This window comes from Amblyomma americanum, chromosome 2 (genome assembly GCF_052857255.1).
Source record: "Amblyomma americanum isolate KBUSLIRL-KWMA chromosome 2, ASM5285725v1, whole genome shotgun sequence".
Lineage (NCBI taxonomy): Eukaryota > Metazoa > Arthropoda > Arachnida > Ixodida > Ixodidae > Amblyomma > Amblyomma americanum.
In genome coordinates this window covers 144,521,954-144,545,893 of record NC_135498.1, presented here as the reverse complement: position 1 = coordinate 144,545,893, position 23,940 = coordinate 144,521,954, and the positions used below count along the sequence as shown (strand labels likewise).

Genomic DNA, 23,940 nt, shown 5'->3' with positions numbered 1-23,940 from the left:
CCTGGACCGATCGGCCTTTCCGCTGGGTATTTTGGCGGAATCTCTTCCGCGGCAGCGGATTCCGCTCGCTCTCGCCGCCGAATGTCCAAGTGTGAACGCGCCATTAATGTCGCTCTTCCTGTTCGCATTTTAGTAGCGTGTATAGCGTGCCAACGCAAGTCTCGATCAATAATTTAGGCCTCCTTCTAGCTCCTTTAGGCGCCCGCAAAGTTATGTATAGGCCTATACATAATTTTTGGCAAGCGATATCTCTTCAATTAGCTAGTGACTCGTAAGCATACGTCCGGAGGTTAAAGCCAGAACAATGTCCTCTAATGTATGGCAGTCAAATCAAGTGGCCGTTGAAATGCGCTGGTCCTATTTTTTACCCAGATGGCTTTTCACGTGTCCTGGAGACTTTCCCCCGATAGTATGTGGTACTGCGTCTGTTGCTGATTAGATTGAGAAGAGTGCGATAATGACTCACGCAACTCACGTGGCCTGCGCCAAACCACACTGGCTACATCATCGCGCCTAAGTTAAGAAAATAAATAGTGTTTAATTCGTTCGCCACGGTACTGACTCATCCACAACATGGATTAGAGAAATCGTTAAGCGTTTGTATGCAATATAAGCATAAAATCACGCAAAACGACTACGCAGCGAACCTCTTTGCAGTGTGCACTGGAACACAGTCAGCGTGCATGGCACCTGTTTATTTTTTGTCCGTTCGCAAACAGGTTAGGAAGAAACAGTCGTGAAAGTGCGGCATACAGCCGCGGACATGCAAAAAATTGAATGCGTTTGGCGTTTTTACGACGTGTAGCATCGGCACTATAAGATTTTTCATATGCTCCCTTGGTGTCTTCTATGTAGTGGCGTCGATGTGAAAATAATATGCGTTCAACAGATTGGAAGTCGGACAACCGAGAATTTATGTAGCATACCAGCAACTCTATTTTCATGACCACCACTTCCCATAAACATGATCCGCCTACATCCTAGGTCATTGTAGGTGCTTGAGACGCAGAAAGTTATTGCTCTTTCAGGTCCCCTTCATGTGTTTGGCATCAAGACTGCCAGCGTTCAACGTAACATGAGCCCAGAGTAACTAAATGAATAGTGCATATTGTCACGATACGTGCAGTCAGAAAACCTGAAAATCAAGAAAAAATGTCTGATTGTTCCAGCAGGTCGTTCTTAAAGACAATCAATGCTCTGACTACACATTAAAGCAGCCATTATCAGGCACCATATTTAAAAAGGTGCCGATATAAGAAATAAACCTAAACGGGGCTGAACCTTCTACCGCACTTGATTCCGCGCTTACGCCGTAAATGCGCGGAAAGGACGCAAGGAATATACGAGGCATTAGACTAAACGGTCAACCCAGTCGTAAGTAAAGAGAATCCTTTTAAGCGGAAGTCATTTTGTAAGTGTCCGCTTAGCTGGTGTAAAAATAGAATCACTTTTTATTTTCAACTGTGCCGCAAGACCCGTTCATTAATTGCCTATCTCGGGTAATGGTGCTGGTTGCGGCATGACGAAAGATCAACGCCACGTTTTCTGGAAAAAGGAAACGGATTGGCACCGGTAGAGGGCGTTTGTTTCTATTTTTACACTAGCACGAGGACCGCCGCTTATCTCGGGTAGATAACAAGAGCCCCTTGAAGGCGGAGGCGTAGCACCATCGCGCGATACGTCCTCGCGTCTCCGTTTATTCAATCAGCGCGGCTGAATCCAGCAAACGCGGCTCGATTCGAAGACTCTCTCAGTTGGCTATCGTCGCCCAGGCAGCTCACTAAGCGGAACAGGGAGACACCGCGGAAAGCGGCGCGGCCGACTATCGTGATGCCCCACATTGAGATGACGACGGGTACGACGTGGCAGCGAAGAAGGAGCGGCCAAGTTTTATCGCAGCTCTTGGTTTTGTTACCCCACTTCCCTGCTTCGATCTTCTCTTCGCTGGAAGGCATGCGGTTTCCGAAGCCGCGTGCTGCGCCGAGCAGGAGACCCGTCCTCCGAGCAACCTTCCCGGTAGCGATTGTCGTCAGGGGCGCTTTTGTCCCTGCTTCGTCGTGATTCCATCTCAGACGGTCTCCTTGAATAACTAGTTGGCTCGTTCTATTCTCCGCTTGTTTTCTTTTTTTAATCCCGGCAGGAATTTCGCTCGCCCTTCTATCGGCTTCTCAGATGTGTCTTTTCCTTGAAAGTTGAATGCCGATTATAGACGGACCCGCATCTCGTGCCCTGTTATTCCCTGCCCGTAAAACCCAATGGCGTCGATGTACTCGTTTGACATGCCGAGGAGTGAAGAACCTGAGTCTGGAACCCCGTGTAGCGCACGAGTGAACTACTTGCCTCTTGAACCAAAAAAAAAAAATAAAGTACCGCACGTAGTTCCTAATGCAGTGAAGGCGTTGAGCCCTTTATACAGTCTAGTGCTTCTTAGGGCCACGGACGCGCTCTAGAAATTGCAACCGGCATATTTCCATTTGACTGCACGCTATTATTTGCATTTTTGTACTGAGAGCTGAAAGGTGATATGTGTGAAATTATCCAGGTTGGCTCAACACGTCGCAACGTAAACGTTAACATACCATAATCTCCTGATGGCCAAAATGAATTTGATCAGTGTGATCCTGACCACAGAGTGGCAACTGTGAAGAGTCGGAGTTCTGTCACCGGTCACGTCTCCAAATTTGACCTGACACCGGGCACACTGCGAGAGGAAGTGGCAAGGGACAGGGGCCGTTGTACATTTCCTGCCACTTCTTCGTCATGACACGAGGCGAGGAATTTTGAGAGAAAATTGAAATTTTGTCTGGGTATGACGAACCGCAGTGAAATATTTTGGCACACAACTCCGATATCTGGACAAGGAGGTATCTGAAGTAAAGAAAAAGACGTTGAAGGACTTCTATGCTGCGCTTTAGCGTACGGCGTTCGGTGCGTCATGATGCTGATGCGGCTCTTTCGGTTCCTTCAGTTTTTTCAATTAATTCATCAATTACATACTCTAGATTTTCTTAACTAGCATCATCAAGCATTGGTTTTTCATTCTGAGTATTTTGACACCTTTAAACCCGCTTTTAATTTTTTTCTCGTTGTTTTTAATTATTCAAATAATTGCAAAGATTTCATTAACTCGTGAATCATCAGTCACTAGAACCAAAATTTACCATGATGAATTTTTTTTTTTCACGCAGTCCCCGATTATTTCCGACATGCGGTGCCGACGGCATTATTCTCGTTCATGCCGACAGCTTCTCGACCGAACGATCCCTATACGCTATCGCGTAACAAAGATTTCACAAAGTAGCTTAAAGCGAATCATTCAATCCTTTTCCTTCTCGCGGGGCCTGAGAGCAAACTGTGGAAGATGGCGCCCCTCCGCGACGTGCACTGAGAGCGTGGGACTGCCTGTGTCACGGGCAAGAGATCCTGCAACAAAAATGGGCCCACGCTTGACATCTACGGCAGCGAAGCGGAGAGCCATATCGAAGCACACCGAAGTCAGGTGACGCCGATTCCGTCGTTTCCGGAGACCTTGCTCCCGAAATGCTCTGACAACTGCGAGGGCGCGCTCTTCTGCGAGCCCGCAGACACATCATAAACGCCATCTGCTACGAGCAACAACAATGGCGCCCACTCGATGAGCGACGTACCGCGCGTGCTGGACGGGACGGATAGCCACTCGCCCTCGTCTCATTTTTGTCTTCTTTCTTCTTTTTTTTGTTGAATAACGCGTGAGTTGTGCGTGGCGGACTTTGCTCTTCCAAGCGCCACTCTGCTTCTTGTTTGGACTGGAGCGTTCACTTGTTCGTGCGGTGTTGTCGTATTTCTTTCTAACAGCCTTTAATCGACTGGCGCAGCCTTGACCAGCCGCCTTTCCTGTTTTCTTCGGTGGCCTCGAATATCGCGCATCTGGCGTTCCTCCACTGCCGTCCTTGTGGGTCGTGAACCAAGCGAGAAGCTAGCCAGGTTCTACGCAAGAGGCGTATAACGGCGACCTCATATTTAAATGATACAATGTTTGTCTGTTTAACAAATGAAAGCCGATAACACTACGCCGTCCTTGCTATTATTAGAAGAGAGGTTTGTATGAGAAGTGTTCCGTGAGGGCCATCTGGCAACAGTCAGGGAAGCCTCTTCGTTTCAACAGCAGAAGCTTTATTGTCGCATGCTTTCAGCTCTAAGCGAGAGACGAGCACTCACCTTTGAGGCACCATTTATCATCTAGATGATATATATATATATATATATATATATATATATATATATATATATATATATATATATATATATATATATATATATATATATATATATATATATATATATATATATATATATATATATATATATTCGACCTAACTAGCATAATCAGCCTTCAAGACAGCAAGTTGTTCAGCAGAAAAAACCCATCGTTAATTTTACAGGCACATGCATACTTCTTACATGCTATAAAAATAGTTCATATCTAAGATTAAAATTTGAGGATTCACAAAATATATGCACTAGGGTTCGTTGAATCATTCTATGTTTCGAAAATGCACATGACACAAAATATGATGTTATATAAATAGACGTTAGAACCGCTCACAAAATCTGTCAGTAATTAAACGGCGCGAGACGTGGCAGCAAGATCACTGTTTTATGAAATAATGCTTGCTTATCGCTGGTTGGCATAAAAAAAAAGCTCCATACTTTCAAGGGGAGAGATACGCAATTTTCTTTAAAGAAGAAACTGGTGCTAGCTAGAGCACCTTGTGAGAAAAAGCTATGGTTTTGAATGTACCGCCACCCGCAGGCTTAACGCAATGCTTGAGTGAGCATGGCTTGGACTGACAATATTGCCACCTTGCGCTCGCCGCTGGGTACGCGACCATGCTGCACGGCATGTTTGCAGCGTCTGATTACAGTTGGTGGTCTGCTGCTGCCTTAAAATGGTCTTGTACCTACCAGTCTGCGCTCAGCGGTGATAATATCTGTCCAGGCCATGAGCTCGAATGTTCGTATTCAGCCTGCGGGCGCCAGCACACACTTGTGTATGAAGCACCTTAAAGGGATAGCACTACTAGTATTTTAAATGTGATGTGTCATGAAGCGGAAAATTGTCCCGAGTTGCCGGCGGTGGTGTGTGTGAAGCCCCAATCTGCCAAGTGAACAATTTGAATGTCACCGACATGTCAGGTTAAAATATTCGAGGCGTTTCGCAACCCGCCCGGATTTCTTGATCACTGAGGTGGCTGGAAATAGGTTTCCAGGAAGTAGGTTGCCGGAAATTTTGCGTTTCTCCTATACATAGTGTCGTATTTGTTTGTCCAATTCATAACCCAAATTGTCAATTATTGTAGTAGTAAGCTTTATTATGTGTTTATCTGTTTAGCTGTGACAGTGACGACCCCCGATAGTCGGCATTTATGTATTCCAGCGTGTTCGACAGTAACGTTCGCTGCTTCTGTACACTTCGCAACGTCACTCTTCAGCCCTTGCAGACACGCTGAAAAGTCGCTGGTTTCGCCGACGATAGCATCGTTATAGTCAGCCCATGGTATTTTTATATCACTCCTGCGTACATTCTATGGGGCAAGCGATCCATCATGTTTGTCACTTGTTTAGGAGCTGGGTGGAAGAAATATTGGCTACAGGCAGATTATACTTTTAAAATATGCGTGCTAGGGCGTCACTCAATCCTGGAAGATAGGGAACTGCCGCTCGTGTTTTGAACACATGCTTACCTCCCTTCGGAGCTCGAACACGTTTCTCTACTCGGCGCAGAAACGGAAGCTTGCTAGGAATGGCCTTTATCTGGGTTTCAATTGTAACCATCCCATCGCCCGCAAGTTTTTAATTTTATTTTTTGTTTATGCTTACTGTGGTCATAAAGATATAACCATGGCCGGTGGGTATAGAAACAAGTGCACAATAGCACAAAAGTTGTCAGGTGCAACGCCCCCCTATGCACTGACGAACATTATGCCCAGAACGAGCTAAAAACATTTCGCCGTGAGCTTGCTGCTAACGGCTATCATCTACGTTTTTTGGGGTGAAATTTGAATGTTTTCTCGAATAAAATCTGCTGTATTCTGGTTCCAACGTTTTATGAAATAGTGCGCGTCCCAGACAGCCGATGCAAACTTTTACGTTGCTCACAAATGTCGCATATGGTTTTAAATATATGCCCAAATCAGTCCTTTCTGGGCTTGCTTAATCAATTAGAAGTGAATTAAAATTTTCTAATGATTGCGTAGCGTGATTTTTTTTTAGTAGTCGATATTGACACGCAATTCCAATAGCACATTGTTGAGAAAAAAAATGAAACGCAAAACAGAACTATGATTTTATTGTTTTTGTTGTAGCATGCTTAGTAAAAACTTGTCAATCAGGTATCGGCAATACTTAACCAGCCTAGTCCACTCTTTCGGAGTGGAGGCATTTGTGGAGTTGTTTACGGGATTGAGCGGGCAATTAGCCGCGTGAAAAGTGACATTAACGGTTCCCCTTTCTATCGTCGTGAAGTGTACAGAATCGATGTCATGATTTTAAACGAGCTTTTTATTCTGAGGTGTTTTATAACTTTACCATCATCTTTATTTTTTTTCTACTACCGAGATTGAAATCGTTATCTCCGTGCAAAAATATTTTTTCGAGGAGGTTTTGGTCAAGTGCTACAATCACAACCATACTACGCTTATATAAGTAAGAGACGAGATCGGTAGCGGGCTAGAGACTGGGGTGCCTTAAAATTTCCTGTGTTAATAGGCTCTTGAAAGCAATATCACCTTGTGGCACCTGTGTATTCTATTCCAGCTTTTTACCATTTAAAGTTGCTTCACCATTAAGAAGCCAACAGCGACCGAAACAATGGAGTACAAGAGAATTTTTCTTTCTTTTAATATTTGCGGTCTTGGCCAATGAAAAATTGATAGTGTAATTATTTCATCGTTTAAAATAAAATAGCGATAAAATAGCTGCACTATAAATTTATCATTTATCAACACCATGAACAAAAAATAACATTCCCTAGAGTTCTATGGTATCGATGACTTTTGGCTTACTTCATATGTATGTCATAACGAGCCCTTCATTTCCGCTCCCTTGTGTGCTCGTTATCCCAGAAGGCTATTTTGATTGCCACTAAAAAGCCCGCATCCTAAAAAAATGCACATATAAACTGTGTGGATAATCAGAAATGACAAACTTTCATTCAAAAATCATTCAATAAACACATTTATATATGAAACAAAGTCGTTTTAACATGAAATGACATTGAAACATTATCCTTAAGAAAAAGGCAAACTTTTCTCATTGCGACAGCCATTTACGGGAACACACAAAAAGCATGTTGTGGATTTTAGCCCCACTCCGAGTCTCTCTGAGCCAATGCAAGTCGATGCAATCAACCAAAGAAGAAACAAGAGAACAATAGGAAGAAAATGGAGTCATACCGCTGTGCCTAGGGGCGTGCATGATGTCTCTAATTTTTTTCTGGTCCGCCTAAATTCTTGTCTTGACCACATAATGGCTAAAAAGCCCCAGTATGGACCTCATCGTATATTCATAGTCGTAAACTGGTTCAGCCAATAATTCTAATGCGAAATCAATAGGAGGGCCATGATGGCGAAACTGTCCGGCGTCTTGACGTCTATGTGAAGGAGGGTTGGCAGGAATGAGAAAGTGGTGAGGTGCTGGCCGCCACGATGAATGAGATGGATGAATGATTCCTGCTCTTGAGGCTTTCGCGCCGCAGGTCGCCAAGAGCCGGCGGTCGAGGCCCCAGGACGCGCCGAACGGTCTGGGCAGGGGAACGGTGCCTTCAGATGTAAGCGGCGTCTCGGGTCGGTGCGGTCGGTAGGTCAGGTCCTTGCGTCGGGTTCAGTTCGTCGTGTTGAGTGGTCTGGGCGGGGGACGGGGCGGGGGGGGGAACAACGGCGAGGTCGGTTCTGGTCTGAAAGGCTGGGGCACGGCCGAGCGACGCAGGCCAAGAACTCACGGCCGACGACCACGGCTGACGCAGGACGCCGAAGCTCCCCGGACCAGGACGTCGATGATGCCCCGCATTCTTCACCAAATGTTACGTAGCGGCCAGCCGAAGAAAGAGACACGATGATCGATGGCAATGAGATGATTTAATGGCTGCTGGCCTAGCGCGAGCGCTCCTGTCCGCGCCACTGCACAGTTCGTCTTCTCCGTCACACTATGGATGTAAATTAGAGAATGAGCTTCTGCACATACAGCCGCCATGGTGGCTCAGTCGTTATGGCGCTCGACTGCCGACCCGAAAGACGCGGTTTCGATTCCGACCGCGGCGGTCGAATTTCGATGGAGGTGAAATTCTAGAGACCCGTGCACTGTGCGGTGTCAGCGCACGTTAATGAACCCCCGGCGGTCGAAATTTCCGGAGCCCTTAACTACGGCGTCCCTCATAGCCTGAGTCACTTTGGGACGTTAAACCCCCATAAACCAAACATTCTGCACAAAAAGTAATCATTCCATTACGCTAACGCGTCATACCCATAAGGCGAGCTTAAGTGTCCTGTGCAATTTTTGTTACTTTTCTGGGGCGCGCTAAAAGTGAGCTTATGAGGCGACAGAATTTCTTGCTCTCTTGATAAAGTCTGGTGAATCTGTCGGCCATTTTTGTACACAAAATTGTTTCACGGTTTTTAATTTTGAAACCACAAATCACCCCTTCCGGTCAGCTGCGCTTAATAGGCAACTAAGTGCTCATCCGTCTTTTCTGATATAGTCATTACAAAGTTTGCTGCTGACACATTCAGTTTTCTCACTATTCTCTTGAACCCAGGATACCTCTATGGCCTCTCCAGAAGGCAGATGACGAATGGTCGGACCGGTCGTTACTTCCGCTAACCCATATACCTGCAGTGTTATATAGCATTTATGAGGACAGTGTCTTTAAGACACTGGCCTGATGCGAGTTCAGCTGATGTCGTTTCAACCGGCCACAACAACCTTTTTTTAGAGTCCACGCGTGGACCTTACGTGTTAAGACGTGCCTTCGCGCCAACGGAACGCTTGCGTCTTCATAAGTGAATGGCTACCTGTGCGAGCAGTGAGAAACTATTGAATAATGCTTGGTGTTGTGTCGTCAAGCTGCCTTCGTTTGAGACATGCTTCAGCAGACTCTGAAAAAGGGCATTGCGATCATGCCTGGCATTATAAGATTCCTGCCAGTAATGGAAGACTTTGGGATTTCGAGTGAAGTTTTAGCGTTGTGTAACTATCTAGCGCGTATAAAAACCACACGATGAACAAATACACTGCGCAAGTTCAATCACCTGACTGGTTTTCCTTTCTTCACGTGTGCGCCTCCCGGAATTTTGATGTTCAGGTGGAGTAATGGAGTGATGATGCCGTGAGTCAGTATGCGGAGATCGTTGAGCTCGACCCAGTCAAGCAAGGCACGAGACGTGTCAGGGAGCCTACTGCTATTTCATGCAACGGCGATGAAATGCAGCCAAAAATGAAGAAAGGAAAGATGGCCGAGTACTCTGAGGTCTCGGGAAACGAGGCTTCTTTGTTTTCGTCGCTATTGGTTGGAATCCCACTCGGGGTTAGAGTATGCAGGTGTTTTTACTGCATTACCAGAATAGCCTCCTTTCCAAAATACTCCATGCGTGCGTTTGTGCGCGTGCGAGCGCTTGTGTGCTCGTGCGTGCGTGCGTGCGCGCATGTGTGTGTGCGTGTGTGTGCGTGCGTGTGTGTTTGTGTGTGTGTGTGTGTGTTTGTACGTGCGCGCGCGCGTGTGTACTTGTGCATGTGTGCGTGTCTGTGTGTGTGCGTGCGCATGTGTCTGTGCGTGCGTGCGTGTGCGCGTGTGTGTGCGCGTGTGTGTGTGCGTGTGTGTGTGTACTTGTGCATGTGTGCGTGTGTCTGTGTGCGTGCGCGCGCGCGTGTGTGTGTATGTGTGCGTGTGTGTGTACTTGTGTGTGCGTGCGTGCGTGTTTGTCTGTGTGTGCGTGTGTGCGCGCATGTGTGTGTGCGTGTGTGTGCGCGTGTGTGCGCTTGTGTGCGTGTGTGTGCATGTGTGTGCGAGAGTGTGTGTCTGTGCGTGCGTGTGTGTGTGTCATCATCATCATCATCAGCCTTACTACACCCACTGCAGGGCAAAGGCCTCTCCCATGTCTCTCCAATTAAACCTATTCTTTGCCAGCTGCATCCACCCTTGCGTGTGCGTGTGTGCACTTGTGCATGTGTGCGCGTGTCTGTGTGTGCTTATGTGTGTGCGTGCGCGTGCATGTGTGTGTGTGTGTGTGTGTTTGTGTGTGTGTGTGCGTGTGTGTCTGTGCGTGCGTGTGTGTGTGCGTGTGTGTGTCTGTGTGTCTACGTGAGTGTGTGTGTGCCTGTGCGTGTGTGCGTGCGTGAAACTCACTTGAAACTCACTCCGGTGAGCGCATATCCGGACACTTAGTGGTAAAAATGCATATCCTAACTACAAGCCTTCAATAACCATCTACCCAAATTCTTCACCCCAAGCCCAGCTCAGCCCTCCAGAAGCTTCCAGAAAGCTTCAAGCCACCAACCGCCCACCATCACAGCCATGGGAAGCAATCTCCGATTCGTCCCTTTGCGAGCATCCACTATTAAAGATGCTTCGACCAACAGCGAGCCTTCACCCATCACCGTCCACCGCCGCCATAGGTTTTTGGCGGCCTTCTAGTGAGAAACGAGCCTTGCACACGCCCACCTTCATCACCCAGAAGGCCTACACCCACTACACACCTCCATCCTCCGGAAACCCCCCCCCCCCCCCCCACCAGACCCCAATGAATACCACTTTCGGGCACCCACCGTTAAAAGTACATCGTCCACCTACACTCACCTACCCCCTACAACCACAGAAAGGTTCTCCACCATCCAGAGGCTTCCTCCTATACAGATGCGATAAGAGTATAATCGAAAAGCAAGTACAAGCAATACTACTAAGGAAGATTTGTCGTACCGCATCACATAATATAAATGCTGCTTCATGTTCAGCTTTTTTTTCCATCACGTTCTGCTTCAAGTTCGCGGCGGTTTTCAGACGATTTTTGCATTGTTGCCAGATATTGGGGGCTAAAGAAATTTGGTTCAGTGTAGCCAACGCAGGCTATGATTGCTCCACGTGTGCCGTCACCCAAGCGTTCCATAAAAGAACGCCAATAAACACAAGCCTCTCGTGCCGACACCAAGAACGCGAAGTCTGATAGTGGGAGGCGCGATATGGGCCGCTTGAAAAACAATTCAATGTTTGGCTGTTCGAGAACAGCGTGACGAAGCCGCCGGCTAGCGATTGGTATCTATTTTTGTTATATAGGCAGAACTATTTCAGCGCGCCGGCAAAGCACAAAATCATTTCATCCCATTTACGCTTCACTGCAAAAGCGTCTTTCTGTACTTGCTCATTATAGCATGTGCTAGCGAGGGCATGCATTTCCACATTACTCCTTTTCTGTAATCGCTATTTAATTTGTTTCTCCTTGGTGCCTCTACCGCTGTCACAAGGTCGGGTTTCCTTGCTTATTTCTTTCGCGTGAAACAAATAATGTCCGGATTCTGCAAAAAAAAAAAAAATCCGCAGCACTTCATGCAGCCTTTATTTTTCAATATTAGTAGTATAATCTGCGGTTCAACACGTGTCGAAGCGACACGGGGGTTATGCGAGACGCTGTGCCGGAGGACTCTATAGATTAACTGAGACCATCTGGGGTTCTTGAATATGTGGTGGGTTCGCACAGCACACGCGCGTTTTAGCATTTCGCCCCTATCGAAATGAAGCCGCTGCGGCCAATGTCGAACCCGCGACTTTAGGATCAGCAGGCGATCGCGAGAGGCACAGACAATTTGTGGCGGGTCTTGTTTTGCATCTGCTGCCCGAGGCAAGGAATGCCCCCGAGTGTAAATGTTGCACAACGTGGTTGGGCCATTGCATCTATGTTTCACACATTTAAGGCACATTATAGAAATAAATGGGAAGCATTCTCATTCGGTGATTTATGACTTTGAGCAATATTTGATGACAATTTGAATGACGCGATCTGAAAGCATGTGAGCCTAATAAATTCGATTTCACATCACTGTGGCGTAAAATGCTTCAGAATTGCCGAAAGCACATTACAGAAGCGTCAGTTAGTTTGGTATGGTTTAATGAGTTGTAATGCCCCAAAGTGACTCGGGCTGTGAGGGACGTCGTAGTCGAGGGCTCCGGATAATTTTCACCACCTAGGAATCTTTAGCGTGCACTGACACGGGCTTCTGCGCGGACCTCTACAATTTCGCTTCCATCGAAATGCGACCGCCGCGGCCGGGATCGAACACGCGTCTTTCTGGTCAGCAGGTGAGCACCATAACCACTGTGCCACCGCGGCAACTTAAGCTTCAGTTAGGTTACTTTCCTTGACTTCTGACTTCCCACAGTTATGTTGTCGCGCAATGGGGGCCATTTTCATCCTCTCTAGTGCACGCAGATTTCGGTGCCTAAATCTACACGGTAGCACATCTCATTTTCCATAAAAAAAATCATTCCGTATTGCAAGAAACGTGGAGCAGAACCTAGTGCCGAACCGCTTCGGAACAGTTCCTTTGAATTGTTCCGATTCGGGTTCAGTCCCAAGATGGAGAAACAAAACTGGCTTCGGTTCTGTTCCCCTTCCAGGCAAAAATAAGGTTCCCGTTTCGGGTTCCGGTTCGGTTCCAGTTCCGGTTCGACACCCTGGAAAGAACTGATTTCAAGTGATCAGCACCAAGAGCAGTTAACGGCGAGGCTGCATCGTTTGCCATCTCAAAGGACCAGCCGAGAGGAATGCTTGAAATCTGGGGTAAGACGTTCGCGCTATTAATAACGCTAAAAAAAGAAACATTACAGGTATCTGTGCCTTCGCTTCTAGCGGGAGCATTTAAACAGCCATAAAAATTGACAGATCTTTAACGGTGAGCACTGCTGATTTGAGCCCTCACACATTGGCTCCAATGTCTACATCACTGTCTCTGCACAGAGCCGGCGATTACAGCGAAAAAAAATTGCAGGTTGTTGTTTTGGTCAACCTCTCTCTTTATGAAAGTGGGGTGGGACTCAGTAACAGATAATGGTGTAAAGTGGAGGGTGCGCTGTATACGGCGTAAAAAGAGTACCATAGCTCCCCGAGTGCAGATAGCGAGGTGACAATAATGTGTTATAGGGAGTAATATGAAATGTGAACGGGACCAAATAAACTCTAACGCGGCAAAACTTGCAGGAGGAGAAATACCTAACGGTACATTACCACTAACGACGCGTGGCGATTTCGCTTTCGCAGTGATTATTAATCACGCTGGTTATTTAATATGCATTAGCTGTAGCCTCCTCATAGCACAGAGGTTGCAGGAAGCCTTTATAGTTTCATTTATTATATGTAATTATTCCCTTATTAAACTGCAACGCACGTACGCAACCTTGGTTGGCTTGTTGTGGCCTTAAATTTCAAGCGCTTTGCATGGTAAAACAATTTTTTGTGGAATTTAGTTAAGAGAAACTGTAACTAATATCATTATGCATGTCAATTCAGTTGTTGACTGCGGCACAACTGTGTTCAAGGCTACAGCTTCTGAGGCTTAACGCCGTCCCCGTTATTGTCGCCTTTTGTACGCGCGCAGACTCGGAGCATATCAAGGAACCAACGTTCCAAGGGGCGTGCTGACGCGGAATTATGACAGCAAGGGTGAGAAAATGGGTTTCCTGATGCTCTGAAGTCGGGTTATAGGCAACCACGAACTTCAGTATGGCAGTTGAAAGCTTTAGTCACAATGTTCCGCTAATAAACCCCTGCCGACTCCGTTTTGCACTGGCAACCACTGACCACTTCCGCGGCTCTAAGCGGGTGAGGATCCGGCACTAATTAATCGTCATATTCTGAGGGGGCCCCCTTACAGGACCGATGCATGGCGGAATGAGGTCGTTGGACTAGGAAAGTTTTCTTCGTTGATAAAAATAAATATTAGCTCTGGTTTAAACCTTTCTTAACCCTGGTGAGAAGCGAAAGCTTCCTTTGCAAGGGTACGTTCACAAACATTACACACGCACTGCCGAATGGATTGTCTGTAAAGCGTCGATGAAATGCCCGATGGGGCAGTTTCCACATTCCACGTGGGCAGATTGTGATGACGCCAGTAGATCACATGACCTGCCACGTGACGCCTCCCATGACACCACGTGACACCTGCCACGTGACTCCACTCTGACGCTGCCCTCTTGAAAATCTAGCGCAGTGAAGCTTTCGCTTCAAAACGCGGTCGAAGCTCGCTGCACACAGGCTGAAACCAGGCATGGGCAGTATCGAAGATACAAGTATCCTCGATACCATCTTTCGGTACATTTTGTGTATTGGTATTATGTATGGCTTGACAAGTATGAAACTATCAGTGTATAAGTATCGGAAATACATTTTTTGTGTATCGTGTACTTAAGCGATACTCCATAACAAAAAAAAAAGAGTACCGCACATTTTGCGCCGGCTGTGAGTAGACTTTAGGCCGGCGCCATTCGCTCAGGCGGCCACACACTGACAAATGAAAAGAATGAGGAAAAGACGATGTCAGTGCCGTTGACCCGGACAGTCTTCTTTCTTCCGACAACGTTGCGCTTCTGCACACTCAATCACAGAAGGGACGAGGAGGCAGGCTCACCGTTATGGTAGAGACAACACCCCTTCACCCTTATTTCAAGTTGTTGCCAACAGAAATGGAAGACATTCGCCTTCATGGTCACGAACTTAGAAGACATTTGTTGTTTGCTTTGTAAGCACGATAAAGGTCACAAACTCTTCGACACTCGGGGCAATGGGGTTCTCAACGCCGGCAGCGTGAAAGGCATCAGCTCACGCATTCCTTTCGCTTAAAGGAGCAACGCTAAACAAGTTGTTCTATAGAGGCGCTAGTGAAACTTGAGTTTATTAAGTATACCTCGACGATCTTCGAGTCGATGTGGATATATTGTTATGAAGACGAAGAAGAGGGCAGTGGCGCGGGACGGAGTGCTCGCGCTAGGCCCTGAGCCATTAAATCATATCTTCATTCTGTCATCATGTCATGCCTTCCTTGGCTTGCCACCTCGTAACATTTGGCGTGAGGTGCTGGGTACTCATCGTCATCCTAGCCCCTGGGGCATCTCCGCCTTCTGCTCGCCTTCGTCGTCGGCCGAGGGGACCTGCGCTCTGCCGCCCGGCCCATTCCCCAGCTCGAACTAACCAGAACCGACCAGCCCCGTCCCCAGCCCCGACCACAAGACACGACGACCAGGACCTGACGTACGATGACCCGACTACGACCCGAACCAAGACGGCAACCCCGCCCAGACTGTGCGGCGATCCCTCAACCCTTGACCTTCGGCTGTGGGCGACCGACCGCTGAACCCGATGCTCCAGGGGCAACCGCCCACCAGATCATCTCCTTCATCTTAGTGGCAAGCCTTTCATCTTCTTCTATCCTTTCTGGCCATGCTCATCGTCACCTCATCATTCGTAATTCAAGCAGTCGATAGGGACGATCGTTCGGAGGACCGGGGTCATGTTATGAAGACGAAGAAGAGGGCAGTGGCGCGGGACGGAGTGCTCGCGCTAGGCCCTGAGCCATTAAATCATATCTTCATTCGGTCATCATGTCGTGCCTTCCTTGGCTTGCCACCTCGTAACAATATGTTTCAATCTCATCCGTTGAGAAACGCACCGTCAAAATGCCGGGTGTATCAGTATGGAAGTAATTTTCATAAACTGTATTTCTGAGGTTAAGATGTGGCTTTCGCGGCATGGTGTTGCCAGATTTCGCGGACACCAGAAAACCGGTGAATCATCTTAACAAGTAAGCTGGTTAAGCAATTCTTGGTAATTAACGTCTTAACTATTAGAGTTAGGCGCTTTGTTGCAATTAGAGATTTGTAGCCTGTCATTGGTAACCGCCATACCAGTTTTTAAAATTACGAGAACGGGATTACCCTAGACGCTTTTGCTCGACTAAATTTGGCTGTTTCGTCTAGTTACGTGCACTGGAGTGGTCGCTATGCCTGCATGCTCTTCGAATGCGCGTGTATATTGGCACTGTGTAGCAGAAATTTGCTGGGCCACAGAGCCGAGGGTAATCGCTTTTTCGAAATTCTAAAAACAGATATGACGGTAACTAACGAACGGCTAAACACCTCTTATTGCAACCAGGCGCTTAATTATAATGGTAAAAAGTTAATTTTTGGAAATTAATTATCCAGCTTGCTAGTTAAGATAATTCACCGGTTTTCTGGTGTCCGCCATACCTGGCAATACCATGCCGCAAAAGCCATATTTTAACTCAAAAATCCTTTTTTTTAAATTACAGAAAGACTTCCCTGTGTAGGGCTGAGTTTATTATGTGTCCTCAGAGAGACCAGGCCGCTCTGGCGGGTCTTGGAGCGTATTAAGGCGTAGCCAGCACCAATAGAGCGGGGTCACTTCGTCGTTAGGCGCATTGTAGTGTCGGCGCTTGCCGGCACTGGAACCCGTGGCAGTTTGTACACAAGTTTCTCCCGCCGAAAATGAAGCCAGCCTGGCGACTTATGGGGAAGAAATACCAGAAGGGTCATAATACGGCTTCAAACGATTGATGTGGACGATGTCGCCACCACGGCGACGCAATTGCGCAGAGGGTGAAACGCTCTCAACGATGTAATTTGGAGGAGAGGTTTGCTTGAGAACCTGCTAGGGCCCATGATATCCATCAAGCAGTTTCCGCGAAAGGCCGGGAGTTGTGGGAGGCACCCAGAGCGACAGAAGGGAGTCGGCGGGTTAGGATGTAGTGGCCTCGGAGGTGTCATGGTCATGTTTTTGAAGCGAAAAGCTTCATTGCGCTAGGCAAAGCAGTTGTCGCGTAGGCCGGAGAATGACTTTGAACGACCTTCAGCCCAATCACGTTAGCCGTGTATGACCATATGTGGTACAGTTATGGTATCGCTCCCTTGAGCCCTTACCTAGGCCCATGACCTTTAGTCGACCTTTGGCCTTTGGCATTGATTGACCTTTGGGTTAACCTTTAACATTAAGATCATCCGATGGGGTGATGTGAAGCCACGTGATTACATAGGATGGGGATGTAGTAAGACCATATGATACCACGTCATAGACACGCGGTCGTGTGGGTGTATATGGAACGGCTGTCGCGAGCGTGTAGCTGGGCTGCCATGGACGGCCCTCAGACGCTTAGCAGGCCTCTTCGCTTTTCGCTCAACTCCAGGGTTAGCAAAGTTAAGCCACGGTCACTGGCGCTGCGTGGTAAACGAACGAGTTGACGGCATTCTTCGGCGTGCGTGGCAGAGTCGGATAGTGGCGTGGACTCAGAAATGTCTGGGCGGTAGCCAAGAAGAGTATCCATTGTGCAGGGTGCTCGCGGCCGTACAGATGAAAGAAGGTAGCGAGTCCAATAGTCGTTTGCGTTGCAGTGTTGTAAGCGTAGGTGGCGAAGGGAACCTGCTCCCAGTTGGAGTGGTCGGCGTTGACGTACATCACCAGCATGTCACTGAGGGTTCGGTTAAAACGCTGTCAGGCCGTTCATCTCAAGACCGTAAGACAGCGGTTCGGCGGATAATGCGGCTTTCCTTGAGGAGGGCCTCAAGAGCGTCAGACAGGAACATGCGCCCATGGTCGCTGAGCAGTTCTTGAAGAGCACCATGACGAATAATCAGGTTCTTTAGAAGAAAGGAAGCGATGTCACGGGCGGACGCAGACGGCAATGGCGACGTTTCGGTATAACGGGTGACATGATCGACGGCCAAGATAATTCAAAGGTGACCAGTGGTAGTGGAAAGAGGCGGCCGTATAGGTCTCTGCGAACGCAGTCAAACGGAGGGGCATGACAGGGTAACGGCTGCAATGAAGCAGGCGAGTTGTAAGGAGGCGTTTTACGCCGCTGACAGGACTGGCAAGGCCGCACAAAGTGGCGTGCAAAGCGGTACATGCCAGCCCAGTAGAACCGCAGACGCAGACGCGTGTAGGTTTTCGAAACGCCGCCGGGTGCACACTGGGGGTCCGCCGCATGGAAGGCAGCACAAATCTCGATGCGTAGGTGGTGTGGGATGACTAGGAGCCATTTCTGTCCCTCGAACATCTAATATCGACGATAGAGCAGGCTGTCCCAAATAGAAAGTGACGGGCTAGATGGAGGACTACACGGGACTATTTATGTGTAGCGGAGCTCTAAAGAAATTCTAGAAGAGCGGCGATCCAAGGGTCTTTGTACTACTCTGTGGACATGTCTACAGTGGCAAGCGAAGACGAGTCGTAAGCAAACAGCGGGTACGACGATAAGAACTCCGTAGCGACGAGCGGGAAAGAGCGCCCGCATCACTATGCTTGAGGCCAGAGCGGTAAACGACGAGAATAGTATACCCTTGCAATCGCAGAGCCCCGTGTTGCAAATGGGTTGCAAGCCCCAAGGGTAGCGTTGGCCTGGCGGCCTGGGGCAAAGCTGGAAACATCCGAAGGTCCCGGCAAAGGATGAGTCGACTGGCAATAGAACAACTTGTTTATTCTGGCATCGCAAAAGAGCAGCCGGTCAGGGCGACCACGTTACTCGAAGGAAGAAATCGAAGTCCCTCTTTGGCGTCCGGCGCAACTGCCTTTTATACCCTCGGAGTCGAGGGCAAGAAGGAACGGCTTGGGATGAGTCGCACGAGACGGCGACGCACGGACATGTACAGACGTGACGGGCGCGTCCGCCGGGCCGGCGCCGGTCAGACCTCCTCGCCTCCCAGTTGGGGAGCTCCTCTCCCCGGCTGCCACGCTTTGACAAGCGTGGGCACCAACATGCACACACACACACACGCACACACACGACGACACGTGGCATTGAAACCTGCCTGGACGCGCTTGGCGGGAGGCGTTACGGCAGCACTGAACGGGCCCAAAATGACCGCCACTTTGAACGAAGCCCCGGCGTCCGTTGCATCCGCGCCGGCTATACCGCGCGTCGTAGGCGAAACGTAACAGACCTCCCCGCCGGGAGAAGGAGATCCCGATGGTCAGGGGACTGCATCCGCTGTCCGGAGGGATGTCGCTCGATGACGCTCGTAATCAAAACCGGTCGTCCCTCGACGTTGCTTGCGCGCAGCGCACAGAGAAGGCCTCGTTCTCAGGTTCAGGTTCACACAGGGCACTGCAAAGTGACTTCGGGAGAGTTGCCATTTTTGTGCTCGTTCCCAGCAAGCGTTAGAACTACGCCGAAACGCAACCGCTCAGTCAGCAAGCACGAGACAACCCTCACTAAGCTCTGCCAGGCTCTTTCCCCTTTTATACTACTGCCTAGTTCCTTACAGTAGTCAAGCAGCACTCAGAACGCGTCCACAAATTGGAAAATTGCACTAGAAAGCACATAATCACTTTGAAACAGTAAACAAAAGCAATATGTTAAAAATCCTGCCTCAGGAAGAAAACATGAGTAACAAACAACTTTGAGGCGGATTCCTACGTTAGGGGCCTCGACTTAAGCCATCGGCGTTACCGTTGAGACTCCCCTTTTTGTAACGCACCTCAAAGGAATATTGTTGCAAAGCGAGGCTCCAGCGCAGGAGGCGGCCATTTTTGGGAGAGATGGTCTGCAGCCATTGGAGAGGGCAGTGATCCGTCTCCATGATAAACCTCGAGCCGGCTAGGTAGCATGACAATTTCTGAACGGCCCACACGAGACACGCACACTCTTGCTCGGGGACGCTGTACGCCTGCTCACGACAGGTCAGCTTACGACTAGCATACAGGACGGGGTGTTCCACTTCTCCATTGTCCCTTTGGCACAGTACAACGCCCATGCCTCGCTCACTAGCATCGCACTGAACAACGAACCCTTTTGTGTAGTCTGGCGATCGTAGCACAGGTTGGCTTGTTAGGGCGCTCTTTAGGGCGCTAAAAGCTCTTTCCTTTGTCTCGCTCAGACGACTGTTTGGGGCTCTCTTTTTCTTAGAGCATTCGTCAGGGGAGCCGCGATATCGGAGTACCTGGGGATGTACCTCTGATAGTAGCCGGCGACACCTAAGAACGACCGAATATCGGTCTTCGTGCGCGGTTGTGGGAAGTTTCGCACAGCGGCCACCTTTATTTCAGAGGGGCGGCGACGACCCTGTCCAATCATGTGACCGAGGTAGACAACCTCGGCCTGTGCTAATTGGCACTTGGGAGCCTTGACTGTCAAGCCCGCTTCGCGCAGGTGGGTTAGCACTGCCCGCAAGTGTGCCATATGCTCAGACCAGGATGCGGAGAATATCGCTACGTCGTCTAAATACGGTAAAGCGAATTCTTCCTGTCCCCGCAACACTTTGTCCATGAGGCTTGAAAAGCAGTATGGTGTGTTCTTCAAACCAAAACTCAAAACTTTAGGACGGAATGTTCCCATTGGTGAAATGAACGCCGCATACCTACTAGCCTCTTCTGTAAGTGGAACCTGCCAATAACCCTTGACAAGATCTAGGGTGGAAATAAACTGAGCGCTACTAACTTTCTCAAGGCGCTCCTCGATGTTAGGGATCGGATAAATTTCATCCTTAGTGATGGAATCAAGCCTGCGGTAGTCGACGCAAGGACGAGGTTCCTTGCCCGGTATCTCAACTAAAATCAAAGGGGAGGTATAATCACTCTCACCCGCCTCAATAACACCGAGCTGTAGCATTTTCTTTACCTCAGACTCCATAATATCGCGCTGGCGGGGTGACACCCGGTACGCCTTGGATCGTACTGGCTCTGGGGAGGTAAGTTCTATATCATGAGTAAGGACAGAAGTCCTACCAGGCCTCTCAGAGAACTGACCTTGAAATTCTTGTTGTAAGAGTTGGTGTAGTTCGGTTTTCTGCTCAGGCGACAGTGGTGCTTTACTGAGTAAGTCACTAATGACCTGATCAGTGTCTTCCCTGTTCGTCACTGAGCTTAGTTCCGGAAGCTCGTCCGGAAGCTCTTCTAACTTTCCCGTGTCGGGCATTTCCTCTCCAGTACCTGGTGCCTTCAACGCTACAGGCTCAATTTTATCCAGTTCTGACGTGCTCGGAATATCAGCTTGCTGCGCCTCCGACCCTTTTTCATTGTTCGACAACGTCGGCCCCGCAACTACCGCCTTTGCAGCGAGCTCCCGAACTCTCGATCTGGTTAAGGCCTGAACGCTAGCCTCACCAAACAAAAGCCCCTTCTCGCGCAGGAGGTGATCGGACCTGTTCGAAAATAGGTACGGGTACTGGGGGGGCAGCATAGATGACACCGCGGCCTCCGTCTCAATTGCTCCGAAAGGTCCTTCAATAAGCACTTTTGCTACGGGCAGACACACGCTGTGAGCTTCCACGGCTTGCTTGATCCATGCGCACTCGCCCGTGAACATATCGGGTTCTACGTAAGAGGGGTGAACTACATCCATTGTAGGTGCGGAATCACGAAGCGCTCGGCACTGATTCCCGTTCACAAGGAAGTCTCGCATGTAAGGCTCGAGAAGCTTCATGTTCTCGTCAGTGCTACATAATGACAAAAACACGACTTTTGTTTTTGTTTCTGGACACTGCGCCGAAAAGTGTCCCGGCTTCTGGCACATATAACACACGCGCGCTTGCCTCGTCTCGAACCGCTTTCTGCGTTCGGCTTCGGCTGCCGCCGTCTCCTTACGTTCGGTCGGACAGCTTTCACTCGCATCCGCACTACGTGTGTCCCCCCTTGCTCTCATGGGTGTGAACTTCGGCCTCGCAGACTTGGAGCCCAATTCACCCTTTTGTCCGTCCTTAGCTCCGCGAGCCCGACGCGTCACAAACTCCTCGGCTAGCTCGGCGGCTTTAGCCACTGTACTAACGTCTGGCCTATCCAAGACCCAGTACCGCACGTTCTCAGGTAACCGACTATAAAACTGTGTCAGCCCGAAACACTGCAGAATTTTCTCGTGGTCACCAAACGCTTTCTCTTCTTTGAGCCACTCCTGCATGTTTGACATAAGCCTGTAGGCAAACTCTGTATATGACTCACTTCTGCCTTTTTCATTTTCCCGAAACTTCCGACGGAACGCCTCCGCTGACAGCCTGTACTTTTTTAGCAGACTCGATTTCACTTGGTCGAAATCCTCTGCCTCCTCTCTCTTCAAGCGAGCGACTACGTCGGCCGCCTCGCCGGGTAACAAAGTGAGCAAGCGCTGTGGCCACGTTTCCCGAGAGAACCCCTGCTTCTCGCACGTTCGCTCAAAGTTAACCAGGAACAAACCAATGTCCTCTCCAAGCTTAAACGGCCGCATCAGGTCAGTCATTTTGAACGATACCCGTTCTCCTGCACCGTGTGCCTGACTTCCATTACGAGCGCGTTCCATCTCTACCTCGAGACGCTTCATTTCCAAAGCGTGTTGACGGTCGCGCTCTTCTTTCTCTTTATCTTTTTGTTCTTTACGTTCGCGCTCGTCTTTCTCTTTTTGCTCTTTACGTTCGCGCTCGTCTTTCTCTCTTTGCTCTTTACGTTCGCGCTCCTCTTTTTGCTCCCTCTCCTCAATGGTCTCAAGGCATTCCGACAGCTCGTCATCCTCAGCCTCCAACTCAAGAATAGCCCTTAGCAGTTCTGGTTTTCTGAGTTTGTCTGAGACATCCAGACCCAACTCTCTTGCAAGCTCCAGCAATTTCGGTTTGCGCAACGACTTCAAATCCATGGCTGCTCCGAATGCTGCTTTCTCTACTGCCTACTATTGTCTTGCCGCAAACTAACCCGGCAGCAAGGACAACACAATTACCAGCTCTGTTTCTGACACTAACAAAAGCCTGGCAAAACTCAGAAGAAGAAAGTCCCGCACTCACCAAACCTCGCAGCCAAGAATTCAGCGCAGTCGTTCCGCTGCAGGCAACCAGTCATCACACAGGGCTCGTTGCACTGCTCCCGGATGGTCGTTGTGCTGCTCAGCATACAGTTGACCGCATATCTTCGCTGCTGGCCTCCGTTGTCGCGATCCCACCGCTGCCACCAGTTGTTGCAAATGGGTTGCAAGCCCCAAGGGTAGCGTTGGCCTGGCGGCCTGGGGCAAAGCTGGAAACATCCGAAGGTCCCGGCAAAGGATGAGTCGACTGGCAACAGAACAACTTGTTTATTCTGGCATCGCAAAAGAGCAGCCGGTCAGGGCGACCACGTTACTCGAAGGAAGAAATCGAAGTCCCTCTTTGGCGTCTGGCGCAGCTGCCTTTTATACCCTCGGAGTCGAGGGCAAGAAGGAACGGCTTGGGATGAGTCGTACGAGACGGCGACGCACGGACATGTACAGACGTGACGGGCGCGTCCGCCGGGCCGGCGCTGGTCAGACCTCCTCGCCTCCCAGTTGGGGAGCTCCTCTCCCCGGCTGCCACGCTTTGACAAGCGTGGGCACCAACATGCACACACACACACACGCACACACACGACGACACGTGGCATTGAAACCTGCCTGGACGCGCTTGGCGGGAGGCGTTACGGCAGCACTGAACGGGCCCAAAATGACCGCCACTTTGAACGAAGCCCCGGCGTCCGTTGCATCCGCGCCGGCTATACCGCGCGTCGTAGGCGAAACGTAACACCCGCCAGCTAGGCGGCCTGACGGGTCTTTCAAAGAAGTCAGCCAACACAGGACATGGAGGTCGGTGACTGTATACAATGGGTGGCCGTAGACATAGGGACAAAATTTTCCAATGCCCTAAATAATGGCCAGCATTCTTTTTCTGTAACAGAATGGTTAGTCTCCGCTTTGCTGAAGGTCCGACTGGCGTAGGGGACAGCATACTTATAGAAACCAGGTTTCGTTGGGTGCAAACAGCCCCTAGTTCAATACCGCTGGCGTGAGTCTAAATTTCAGTTAGCGCACTCAGGTCAAAGTGGCGCAGGATAGGAGACGAAACAAAAAGGCGGCGAAGAGTGTCGAAGGCATCATCGCAAGCAGGCGTCCAAGCGGATATATTGAAGCTGCCGGCAAGTAGCTGGGTCAGAGGGGCGATGGCCGAGGCGA

The 23,940-nt window shown here is 49.2% G+C and overlaps 1 protein-coding gene across 1 annotated transcript; it reads right to left on the bottom strand.

Moving 5' to 3' along the window:
- Positions 1-3,316: 3,316 nt before the first annotated feature.
- On the bottom strand, positions 3,317-22,623 carry LOC144120120 (uncharacterized). The gene is made up of 3 exons (XM_077652565.1): positions 22,404-22,623; positions 20,955-22,349; positions 3,317-3,423 (listed from the first exon to the last, which is right to left on the bottom strand). The coding sequence occupies exons 1-3, from the start codon at positions 22,621-22,623 to the stop codon at positions 3,317-3,319; spliced, it is 1,722 nt and encodes a 573-aa protein (XP_077508691.1).
- Between the last annotated feature and the right edge of the window lie 1,317 nt (positions 22,624-23,940).

Bases quoted from the DNA above. Each gene is read 5' to 3' on its own strand.
- LOC144120120 (XM_077652565.1), bottom strand. From the start codon at position 22,623: ATGGATTTGAAGTCGTTGCGCAAACCGAAATTGCTGGAGCTTGCAAGA. The intron at 22,350-22,403 runs GTAAAGAGCAAA...AAAAAGATAAAG, and splicing joins AGAGAAAGACGAGCGCGAAC to AGAAAGAAGAGCGCGACCGT. The intron at 3,424-20,954 runs GTACTGGAGAGG...TTTTTGTTGCAG, and splicing joins TGTAGCGTTGAAGGCACCAG to GATCTCTTGCCCGTGACACA.